Source organism: Microcebus murinus, chromosome 2 (assembly GCF_040939455.1).
Source record: "Microcebus murinus isolate Inina chromosome 2, M.murinus_Inina_mat1.0, whole genome shotgun sequence".
Lineage (NCBI taxonomy): Eukaryota > Metazoa > Chordata > Mammalia > Primates > Cheirogaleidae > Microcebus > Microcebus murinus.
This window is the reverse complement of record NC_134105.1, coordinates 114,938,270-114,951,571: the sequence shown is the minus strand read 5'-3', so window position 1 is coordinate 114,951,571 and position 13,302 is coordinate 114,938,270. Positions and strand designations below refer to the sequence as shown.

General features: G+C 34.7%; 1 protein-coding gene across 5 annotated transcripts in view; it reads right to left on the bottom strand.

Annotated features, from left to right (window-relative positions):
• The window catches only part of DCAF6 (DDB1 and CUL4 associated factor 6), a 132,466-nt gene that overhangs the window by 93,648 nt on the left and 25,516 nt on the right, over positions 1-13,302 (bottom strand). For all 5 annotated transcript variants that reach the window (XM_076000362.1, XM_076000363.1, XM_012783873.3 and 2 more), the window contains exon 4: positions 12,662-12,847. Coding sequence is in view for 3 of the 5 variants with exons in the window: in XM_012783873.3 (XP_012639327.2) it covers positions 12,662-12,847 (186 nt within the window). In the remaining 2 variants the exon portion in view is untranslated. The remainder of the gene's footprint in view (positions 1-12,661; positions 12,848-13,302) is intronic.

The following is a 13,302-nucleotide window of genomic DNA, read 5'->3' as shown; positions in this document are numbered from 1 at the left end:
TTGATGAGGATGTGAAGCAACTGTAACAATCACACATTGTCAATGGGATTGTAAAATGGTACAATCACATGGCAAACCATGTCAATATCTACTAAACTGATCACATGTCTCTCTTGTAACCCAGTAATTCCACTAAAAATAAATGCATAGGGGCATCTAAAGACATATACTAGAATGTTCATAGCAGCACTCTTTATATTAGCTAAATACGTGAAACAACCCAAATATCCAACAAAAGAGTGGGATTAGAAATTGTGATCTATTTCTAAATTGGCAATAATAATGAACAAACCATTACTATCCACAGCAACATAAATGACTCTCACAAACCTCCTGTGTGAACAAAGCCAGACACAGAGAGAACACACAATATGATTCCTATTTATATAAAGTTCAAAAAGAGGCAAAACTAATCTTTGTTGTTATAAGACTGGAAGTGGTGAACCCTACAGGGGGCACAAAGGACCTATTGGGGGCTGTTCTTGTTCTAGGTGTATATGTATATTTTGCATATATAATTGTATATTAATCAATTTGTACATAAATGATGCCAGAATTTTTCTGTATAATACTTTTAAAAAGTTTACTTAGAAAACCTTTGTTTTCTATTATTGTGGTAAGCAGAATAATGGTCCCCCAAAGATGTCCATTTCCTAATTGTTAAACTATGAATACGCTACCTTAGTAGACTGCAAAAGGGACTTTGTGGATATGATTAAATTAAATGTGTTGACATGGGGAGGTTATCTTGGACCATCAACATGGGCCCAATATAATTACAAGGGTCCTCATAAGTAAAAGAGGGAGGCAGTAGAGTCAGAGAAGATGATAAGATGATGGAAAAAGTAAGAGAAAGAGATCTGAAGATGCTAAGTTGCTGGGTTTGAAGATGGAGGAAGGGGTCTTGCACCAAGGAATTCAAGTGGCCTCCGGAAGGTGGAAAAGGCAAGACCAGAAGGAACGTGGACTCGCCAACTCTTTGATTTCAACATAGTAAAACTCATTTCAGACTTCTGACTTCCAGAACAGTAAAATAATAAATTTATATTGTTTTAAGCAAAACATACAAAATATATCACTCTTAAGCCACTAACCTAAATACAGAAATGTCTACTGAACCAATTTTGCAATCAATACAGAATAACAAGATTTATAACCTGCAAAAGAAATTATAAAAAGTCTATAGAACAGAATTGAGTGCACATTTCAAGGAAAATGATTAAGATTTTTTGACTCATTTCACATTTGTGAAAAATACGCATTAGTATTTCCATCTAAGCAAGTCAGCAGCATTGAACAATTTACTTATGAAACTATTTTATCAATAAGAAATATTTATACAATTTGTTGTTGGCTCAGCTTTGATGACTTTATTAAGTAAAAAGGTCACTTTTATCTTTGTATCTACTGTCTACAAACTAAATTATTAGGAGCACATTTTCCCAAAGATAGTTTTAAAAACTTGAATAAATGAATTTATTAACACATTGACAGCCACACTAGAAAAAAATTTTTTTTCCTTGGGGCCACAGTGCTTTATTACAAAAATAGAATAAAAACTTTAAAAACAAAATGATCCTTTCTAATTTAATGAAGAATTGTTATTTTTAAATTGTTTTCTGTGCATGAATTATATGCAACTTGAAAAATAGTTCTCATGGCCCCCAAGGTGAAGGCCCTGGGCTCAAAACTAGCGTGAGTTACATACAACTCACATGGCAGTTAATGCGTTAATCTAATTAAGTAATGAACAACTATGAGTTACATTCATCACACTATTATAAAATTAAATTATTAAAGAAGAAGTCTAATTTTTATAATTCATGCTTTAATTTCTATAATGATATGTTACAGATATCTGCATCACTTAAGAGTTTTCCTCACAATTTAACCTTCCTCAAAATGGTGGAGAAAAGCATAAGAATGTCATAGAAGCACTGCACTTCTGGAATGGCCAAATAAAGACCTCTGAAAATATGCTCCTCCACAAAAGCACCGAAAATATTGCCAAAATTGTCAAAATCTACTTTTTTAGAACTCTTAATATTAACTGAGGGATCAGAACAATCCAGGGAACATTTATTAAATGTTATTAAACAAATGGCTGAATCTCAGAAAAAATCTGAAGTACTATCCAGGGTTAGAAAAAAAAGAAAGAAAGAATAGTGAGCTTTGAGCATTTTAACTTGTGGTATTTTCCTTAATTCCATGGCAGCTTTCATAACCAACAGCTTTGAAACTACAGTAGTTGTGAAAACTAGTACTTTAGCAGCCAATGAAAATCACAAAATGAGTCTGGAGCATTCCCAAAAGCCACATCCACAAATAACTATCACTATTTAAGCTTGCTTGAAGTTCCTTGGAAAAGCTCCATTCTTAGGACTTACATTAAGGGTATTTGTCAAAAAAAAAAAAAAAAAAAAAAAAAATCAGCTGCAATGACATAACATCACAGTTGCTTGAGGCAGCAATATCAGGTGGGGCAAACAAGATGCTGACCAAAAAAAAGGAAAAATGACAATTAGGGGTTCACAGGAGAATTTGAAAAGCTACAAAATATTTCTGGGAATCTAAAATCACTGTGTACACATGTAAGGCTGTGCACATGCCCAACATGGACCCAAGAAGGCTCTACTCTAACATCTCTGGCTGACCCTGATGCTCTGCACAAGCAAGAAATAAAAGCTAAGGCAGTGTTATAAAATGTCAGGTCACTGAAGGCACGCCCAAATACACACAGCCCTTTGACAAAGGCTGGGAGACTTATTGGCTCAAGGCATTTAAAGAAGTCTCTGTGACATCATTAATTGATGACTAAGCTAACCAAGCAGAGGTTTGAGTAGTCATACCTTAAAAGAGAATATAGATTTTATATAATTATTCCAGGAAAATCACTAAACAATCAGCAAAGACAACAACAAACAGCAACAATGACAAAACCTGGGAAGGAAGGGGAATCTGATTTCCAGAGTTGGCACACTATATTATTTAAAAGGTCCAGTTTCCAACAAAAACTTATGAGGTATGCAAAGAAAGAAAGTATGTTCTATATACACATTTTTTAAAACAGTCAAAAGAAACTGTCACTAACAAAGCACAAAGATTGAACTAATTAAATAAGAATGTTAATCTATTCTAAATATATTCAGAGAACTGAATGAAATCATGGCTAAAAAATTGAAGGAAAATATAAGAAAAAATGTCTCTCTAAAAAAAGAATTATCAAGAAAGAAATTAAAACAAATAATCATGTTCAAATTAGGGAGTTGAAAAGTACAATATCTAAAATTTTTAAATCATGCGAGTGGCTGAACAGCAGATTTGAACTGATTTGAAGAATCAGTGATCTTAAATATAGGTTGATCAAGATGATCCAGTCTGAGAAACAGGAAGAAAGAATAATGAAGAGACACAGAAAACACACCAACATATGCATAACGGGATTCCAGGAGGAATGGAGAAAAAGAAAGGAGCAGGAAGCATATTCAAAGAAATTACTGTTGAAACTTCCCAAATTTAATTAAAATATGAATCTACTCACATAAAAAGCTTGATGAACTCCAAGTAAGATGAACTAAAACCAATTCAAATCTGTACATGTAAGAGAGTTACACTGTCAAAAGCCAAAGATATAGGCCGGGCGTGGTGGCTCACGCCTGTAATCCTAGCACTCTGGGAGGCCGAGGTGGGCGGATTGCTCGAGGTCAGGAGTTAGAAACCAGCCTGAGCAAGAGCGAGACCCCATCTCTACTATAAATAGAAAGAAATTAATTGGCCAACTAATATATATATATATATACACACAAAAAAAAAAAATTAGCCGGGCATGGTGGCGCATGCTTGTAGTCCCAGCTACTTGGGAGGCTGAGGCAGCAGGATTGCTTGAGCCCAGGAGATTGAGGTTGCTGTGAGCTAGGCTGACGCCATGGCACTCACTCTAGCCAGGGCAACAAAGCGAGACTCTGTCTCCAAAAAAAAAAAAAAAAAAAGCCAAAGATATGTACAGAATATTAAAAGTAGCAAAAAAAATCCACAAAAAAAAACTTTTTTAAAAAAGAATCCAGGCCGGGCGCTGTGGCTCACGCCTGTAATCCTAGCTCTTGGGAGGCCGAGGCGGGCTGATTGCTCAAGGTCAGGAGTTCAAAACCAGCCTGAGCAAGAGCGAGACCCCGTCTCTACTATAAATAGAAAGAAATTAATTGGCCAACTGATATATATATAAAAAATTAGCCGGGCATGGTGGCGCATGCCTGTAGTCCCAGCTACCCGGGAGGCTGAGGCAGAAGGATCACTCGAGCCCAGGAGTTTGAGGTTGCTGTGAGCTAGGCTGACGCCATGGCACTCACTCTAGCCTGGGCAACAAAGCGAGACTCTGTCTCAAAAAAAAAAAAAAAAAGAATCCAACTAACCAAACAAAAACCAACTAAACTCATACAAAAAAATCCTAAATAAGACTAAAAGCTGACTTCTCATCAGACTCCATGAAAGACAGAAGATAGTGGGATGACATATTTAAAGTGCTAAAAGAAAAATATTGTCAACCAATTGTATATCAAAGACATATACACTTGAATGTTTATAGCAGCACAATTCACAACTGCAAAGATATGAAAACAACCCAAGGGCCCATCAATACATGAGTGGATTAATAAAATGCGGTATATGTAAACCATGGAGTACAACTTGGCAATAAAAAAAATGGTGAACTACCTATTGTATTATCCTGGATGGAGCTGGAGCCCATTCTTCTAAGTGAAGTATCACAAGAACGGCAAAACAAACACATGTACTCACCATTAAATTGGTACTAACTGATCAATACTTACATGTACATATGGGAAGTAACATTCATACGATGTTAGGCAGGTGGGACAGGGGAGGAGGGGATGGGTAAATTCATACCTAACAGATCCCAGTGTGTGCTGTCTGAGGGAAAGGCACACTTGTACTGGTAGCTGCGACTCTGGTGGTGCAGAAGCAATTTATGTAAGTAAACTGTACCCCCATAATACTCTCAAATTAAAATGAAGGAAAAAACTAAGACATTTCCAGATTAAAAAAAACTGAAGACAATTCATCACTAGAAGACCTGACCTACAAGAGTACAAAATGGAGTCCTTCAGGCTGAAATGGAAGGACATTAGATAGTAATTTGAAGGCACACAAAGAAATAAAAAGCAATAGTAAAGGTAAAGCATATAAGTAAATTAAAATATACTATAAACGTATGTTTTCTTCTTTTGATTGAAAAGATAAAATCAGAAAACAACAATAATAAAACTATTTCAATGGGCTTATAATGTATAAAGATCTAACTGGTATGACATGGAGGAGAGGAGGGGGAGAAGTTGTACTTCAGCAAAGTTTTTGTATACTATTGAAATTACACTGTAATTAACTTGAACTAGATTGTTTTATGTTAATTTGTAAACAGTAATTTCCAAAGCAACCACTAAAAAAGGACTCAAAAATATTAGCTTAAAAAAAAAAAGTTCTTTTATTGCCCATATCTGTCCTTAGTATCAGGGTAAAACTGACCTCATAAAATGAGTTTATAATTTTTTATAAGTGTCTGAGAAGATTGGTATTAATTCTTTAAATATTTGGTAGAGTTCAACAGTGATGCCATCATGCCCTAGGCTTTCCTTTGATGGGAGATTTTTTTTTTTTTTAATTTCAGAATATTACAGGGGTACAAATGCTCTGGCCACATCAACTGCCTTTGCACCGCCCAAGTCAAAGCTACAAGCGTGCTGATCCCCTAGATAGTGTGCACTGCACCCATTAGGTGTGAATTTACCCATCCCCTCCTGCCCCCTCCCACCTGCCCAACACCCTGTGAATGTTACTTGCCATATATGCATATAAGTGTTGATCTATTAGTACTAATGGTGAGTACATGTGGTGTTTGTTTTTCCATTATTGTAATACTTCACTTGTTGTTTGGGGGCTTTTTGATAAAAGCCATTCTCATTGGAGTTAAGTGATATCTCACTGTGCTTTTCATTTGCATTTCCTTGATGATTAGAGATGCTGAATATTTTTTCATATGTTTCTTGGCCATTAGTCTATCGTTTTTTGAAAAGTTTATGATGGGAGATTTTTAATTACAGATTCAATCTTCTTATTATTGGTCTGTTCAGGTTTTCTATTTCTTCATGATTCAATCTTAGTAGGTTGTATGGTTCTAGAAAGTTATCCATTTCTTCTAAGTTATCCAATTTGTTGACATATAATTGTTCCTAGCAGTCTCTTATGTATCAGTTCTAACGTCTTCTCTTTCATTTCTGATTTTTATTTGAGTCTTCCTTTTTTCTTAGCCTAGAAAAAGTTTATCAATTTTATCTTTTCAAAAAAATCAGTTCTATTTACAAATTAACACGGCACTCACTCTAGCCTGGGCAACAAAGTGAGACTGTCTAAAAAAAAAAAAGTCAAAGAAAAAACCTTGAAAGCAGCAAAACAAAATTACTGATCATGTGCCAGGAAGCTCCCAAAACATTATCAGCAATTTTCTCATTAGAAATACAATAGGCCAAAAGAGAGTAGGATGTTATAAGTAATAAAGGGGGAGGGAGGGGAACCACACACATGCACAAACAAACAAACAAAAAAAAACCCCAAAACCCTGACAACCAAGAATACTATATCCAGCAAACTGTCCTTCAAAAATTATGAGGAATTAAAGATCTTTCAAGATGAACAAAAGATGGGTGAGTTCACTACAAATAGACATGACTTATAAGAATGGATAAGAGTAGTCCTTGCAGTTGAAATGAAAGAATGCTAGAGAACAACACAAAAATAGAGAGCATACAAAAATATTAAAGCGCTCTGATAAAGTAAATAGGTAGACATATACAGAATCCTGTAATACTGTAATGATGGTTCATAAAGTACTATTAATTCAGGTATAGCATTTAAAAAATAAAAGCATAAGAAATAATTATACCTAGAAAACCATGTCAATGCAAAATAAAAAGATGTGATTTGTGACATCAACAATATAACGTGAGGGGAGGATGTAAAGGAATAGTTTTGGTATGTCATTAAAGTTAAATTATTAGCCATTAAAAACGACTGTTTTATGTAATCCCCACGATAACAACAAAGAAAAAACCTAAAGATGCACACATATAGAAATAAGTAAAAGAAAGAAAATCTAAGCATGTCATTACCAAAACATTAACATAACACAAGGAAAGGCAGCAAAAGAGGAAATGAGAAATAAATAACTATAAGATATGCAGAGAACAATTAACAAATTGGCAATAGTAAGTCTTTCTCTTACAGTAACTATTTGAAGTATAAATGGTACATATGGTAGTATGTAGTCAAATGATCCTCAACAAAGGCATCAATAATACACAACGGGGAAAGAATAGTCTTCTCAACAAACACTGCTAGGAATACTGGACATTTAAATTCAAAAGAATGAAACTGGGTCCTTACCTTACATCATATACAAAAATTAATTCAAAATGGATTAAAGACCTAAACATAAGAACTGAAGTATAAACATCCTAGAAGAAAACGTAAGAGAAAACTTCATCACATTGAATTTCACAATGATTTGTTGAATTCAACACCAAAAACAAGGTCACAAAAGCAAACAGGCAAATGGTACTATATCAAACTTAAAAGTAAAAGAGCAAATGGGGAAAATGTTTGCAAACCATATATCTGATAAGGGGTTAATATTCAGAATATATAATGAAATCCTAAAATTCAACAACAACAAAACAATGCAAGTAAAAAACAGGCAAAAGGCTGGGTGCAGTGACTCATGCCTATAATCCCAGCACTTTGGCAGGCTAAGACAGGAGGATCGCTTGAGGCCAGGAGTTTGAGACCAGTCTGAGCAACATAGTGAGACCCTACAAAAAATTTCAAAAGTACCTAGTATTCTGGGAGGCTGAGGCAGGTGGATCGTTTGAACTCAGGAGTTCTAGACCAGCAAGAGCAAGACCCCGTCTTTACTAAAAAAACAGAAAGAAATTAGTCGGACAACAAAAAAAATATACAAAAAATTAGTGGGACATGGTGGCACATGCCTGTAATCCCAGCTACTGGGGAGCCTGTGGCAGAAGGATTGCTTGAGCCCAGGAGTTTGAGGTTGCTGTGAGCTAGGCTGATGCCACAGCACTCTCGCCCAGGCAACAGAGACACTGTCTCAAAAAAAAAAATTTCAAAAGTAGCTGGGTGTGGTGACTGTAGTCCCAGTCTCTCAGGAGGCTGATGCAGGAGAATCATCTGAGCCCAGGAGTTTGAGGTTGCAGTGAACTTGATGATGCCACTGTACTCTAGCCCAGAAAACACACTGAGACCCTGTGTCAAAAAAAAAAAAACGCTTGGAATAGACATTTCTCCAATGAAGATATACAAATCCAAGAAGCACATGAAAAGAAGCTCACCATCACTAAACTTCAGGGAAATGCAAATTAAATTAGGATAGCCACTAACAAAATAATAGATAACTAGTGTTGGAAAGGAAATGGAGAAATCAATACCTTTGTGCACTGTTAGTGAGAATGTAAAATGGTGCACCTGCTATAGAAAATAGTATGGAGGGTCCTCAAAAAATTAAAAATGGAATTACCATATGATCCAGCAATCCCACTTCTAGGTATATATCCAAAATAACAGAATACAGGATCTCAAAGATGTATTTGCACATCCAGGTTCACTGCAACATTATTCACAATAGCCAAGGAGTAGAAGCAATAATATCCATCATCAGATGAATAAAGAAAATGTACATACATACAATGCAATATTCTTTTGTCCAAGAATGGCAATTCTGACATATGCTACAACATACATGAACCTTGAGGACATTATGCTAAGTGAAATAAGTCAGTCACAAAAAGGCAACTACTGCATGAGTCCACTTAAATGAGGTATCTAAAATAGTCAAATTCTTAGAAACAGAAAGTAGAATGATGGTTGTCAGGGGCTGTGGTGAGGGGAAGAGAGGCATTGTCATGCAATAGATATAGAGTGTCAGTTAAAAAAATTCTATGTTGATTAAAATGTTTATATGTATTCAGCAAAAAACATCTTTGGTCAATACATCTATAGGGTTAAAATGCCCTTACACAGAGTGCCTCTTTTGCTTGTGTGCTGTTTTGGATTTTAATTTTTCAATAAATAAATTATGTTAAAAAAAATTATATGGGAAAAAAACAAAGTTGATTCTTTTGTCATAGTATAACAAAAATCAAATCCAGGTAGATTATAGATCTAAATTCTAAAGACAAAACAGTCGGGCCGGGCACGGTAGCTCACACCTGTAATCCTAGCACTCTGGGAGGCCGAGGCGGGCGGATTGCTCAAGGTCAGGAGTTCAAGACCAGCCTGAGCAAGAGCGAGACCCCGTCTCTACTATAAATAGAAAGAAATTAATTGGCCAACTAATATATAGAGAAAAAATTAGCTGGGCATGGTGGTGCATGCCTGTAATCCCAGCTACTCGGGAGGCTGAGGCAGCAGGACTGCTTGAGCCCAGGAGTGTGAGGTTGCTGTGAGCTAGGCTGACACCACGGCACTGACTCTAGCCTGGGCAACAAAGGAAGACTCTGTCTCAAAAAAAAAAAAAAAAAAAAAAAAGACAAAACAGTGAAATTTCCAAATGAGAAAACAGAAGAATACCTTCATAACTTTGGGACAGAAAAGATTTCTTGACCAGGATGCAAAAAGCACTAACCATAAGAAAAAGACCAATATATGAGACAACATCAAGTATTTTTGTTCATCAAAATACACCACTTATAGCTAGGCATGGTGGTGCACACCTGTAGTCCCAGCTACTGGGGGGCAGAGGGGGGTGGCTGAGACAAGAGGATCTGCCCAAGAGTTTGAGGTTGCAGTGAACTATGATGATGTCACTGTGCTTTACCTGGAGTGACAGCAAGACTCTTGTCTCAGGAAAAAAAGAGAAAAAAAAGATACCATGTAGAGTATAAAAAAAACACATAATGGGAAAAGACAGACTCATATGCAGAAAATAAGGAACTCCTACAAATCAATAATAAAACAGATAATCCAACAGAAAAAAAATAGGCAAAAGATTTAAATACACATTTCACAGAGGAGTTTATCCAAATAACCAATATACATATGAAGAGATGCTCAACCTCAGCAGTATCACCAAGGAAACGCAAATGGAAACCATATAAAGAGATTAACATACCGATTGCTGGCAAAAATGAGGAGCAACAGAAACTCCTATATGCTGTTGGCAAGAATGTAAGTTTTTACTACCGCTTTGGAAAACTATTTGGCATTATATCTAAAATAATCAAATATACATTCAATGATCCAGAAATTTTACATCCAAGTATATACCCAAAGTAATGTGTGCACCTGTGTACTGAAATACATTTAAAGGAATGTTCTCCAAACTTCCATTATCAGTAGAACAGATAAATCAATTGTGGTATATTCATACAATGGAATACTATACAATAAAAACGAGCAAATTATAGTTGCATGCAAAATGGATGAATTTCACAAATGTAAGATAAGATTTTGCTCAGCAAAAGAAGCCAATACAAAAAAACAACAATAAACAATCAAAAACCCATAAAGTATGTTTCCATTTATATAATGTTCAAAAGCCAGAAAAACAAGCATGTTAGAAAAACTGAAAAATCTAGGATGTTGTAACAAAAGTCAGGATAACGGTGCTTCTGGGATAGTCAATGTTTTATGTTGCTAGGTGGTAGTTACATGAATAGATTTGCTTTGTGATCATTCAATGAACTACATACTTAGGATTTATGTACTTATCCTATGGGTTTTATACTTCAATTTTTAAAAATTTTAATATTGGATGGCATAAGAAGGTCTAATACACATCTAATCAGAAATCCAGAAAAAAAATAATGGAGAGAATAGTTAAGAAGTAAAGACCTATTAACTGCAAATTTCCCAAATTTTTCAAGATGACAATTGCTCTCATCAAGAACATCAATAAATCCCAAGTATGGAAAATAAAAAAGAAATCCACATCTAGATACATTGTTGTGACAAAAGAAAGTTAGAAGACCCAGCAAAGAAAAACAGAATTAAAAGTAGTCAAGGAAAAGAGATAAATTACCTACAGAGGAACCATAATCAGACTGATGTGGAAGTCAGAATACAACAGAATATCATCTGAAATAGAATAACTATCAAACAAAATCTATACCCAGCAAAATTATGTTTGAAGAACAGGCATGCATACATACATGGAAAGGAAAGGAAAGGGTAGGGATGGAACGGGCAGGGGGGAAAGGGGAAGGGGGAAGGGAGAAGAAGGGAAAAACTAAAATTGTTTTCTACCAACAAACTCTCAGTAAAAGAACTACTAAAAGATATACTTTAGGTACAAAATTACCCCACATGGAAAATTTGTGATGGAAGAACAAATGATGAGCCAAAGGTATTAGTAAACATGTCGGTAAATCTAAACAAATACTGACTAGTGAAATAATAATATCCAATTCATGAGAAAAAACAGGATAACTAAATTCTGTACAATATAATCATATAAAATTAGACAAGAGATATCCTAAGGTTGTTTATTCAGGAGAAGGGTAAAGATATTTATTGATTTTAGACTTCGTTAAATATTCTTGTGAAACCAGCTTGAGTAACCTTTAGAATCACAGACATGAATGTCTATCTTCCAAGCAAGTATCAGAAACAAAATGGACAAAAAACAAAACACTCAGGCAATCTAAAAAGTGGATTAAAAAAAGGAGAGGAGATTAACAGAAAAATGTTGGAAATTTTTTTTTAAGTAGAAAACACAGAATAAGATGTATATATATCTCCAAATATATCAGTACCATAATAAAAATAGACTGAAATCTCCAGTAAAAACCCCAAAATTTGTGAGAATGAATAAAAAAACAAAATCCAAACACCAAAACATGAGGATACGGAAAAACTGAAATTTGAACGATGGAAAAAATTATACACGCTTAACATAAATAATGGGAAACTAGTCAATAATTTGATATGAAGAAATGCCATGCAAGTATTTTAAATGAAGCAGTCTGTAATGTAAGCAATTTTCCTGAACCAAATAAAGCAGCATAATTGAGTCTTAGATTTATTCCACCTCATTCAATTCAGCTCAGGTCTTCAGCTCATTAATATCCTTTTAGGAATTTGATTCTTATGTCTAGTACACTAGTGTTCCTTTGACATATGAAAATACAATAAGCATGTTAGCAAGGACTTTATGCAAGCCAGTGATAAAAGGTGTTTTAAGAGAGTAAAGCCTAGTACAGAGCCATGAAGCAAAATAACAGAAGTATTTTTAAAGGTTGATATCTGTTTGCTTGGAGTGTAGTTGCCCAAGCAATTACAAACCCATCTTATAATACAATTACTTGCATCTTATTTCTTAAATTTATCACAAGCCTATTAAGATACATTTTATCACTAAAGTTGGTATTCAACCCCCCACTGCTAAATTTGACTGGCTTTTAAAAAAAAAAAAAAAAGATACATTTTATCAAATGCTATACTGACATCTAGATATTTTGTCAATGATGTCTATGAATGTGTATATACACATCTATACATATACACATCTACACATGCATGCACTCTTATATGAAAACATACACACATATATATCAGATATACAATCATAATAATATCATACCTCATAAGTAGTTCCATAATGGCACGTAAATTGGCATTGTCTGTTGGTTTCTGCATCTTGCTCAACATTGGTATAAAATATTACTCCATCTCCAGAACAGGATACAATCTGCTTATCATTTGTGCATGGTAGGAACTTTGCACTAAATATATTTGCTCGGTGCCCTGAACGAATTGTTGTCAAAACCTAAAACACAGAGAGAAAGTGGTTCATGGCTATTTATTATTTTCTAGAAAGAAATATTCATATTTAATATAATCATAGCCAGTAATAAATCCTCACTAATATTCTCATCTCAGTGAAAGATTGTCATTTGATTCCAAACTATTACAATCAGAAAAAAATAAAAATCTCACATATTTTCGTTTTGTTCCTTCTGCAATGTGAATAAGATAGAGTATTATCAAACTGGAATGGTGCCATGAAAATCAAATATGCATATTTCTACCTAATTGGTTTATCTGACTCACTCATAAAGTCTCAGTAAATAAGAAAGGACTACTCTGCTTTTGAAATTGCTAGATGATTAAATTATTCCCTTTCAGGATAAAGAAACTAAAATAAAGTGAATTTTAATGACACAAAATCAAAGTAATGGAATGCTATAAATAAGGATACAGCCCAAGTCCAACATCCAATTC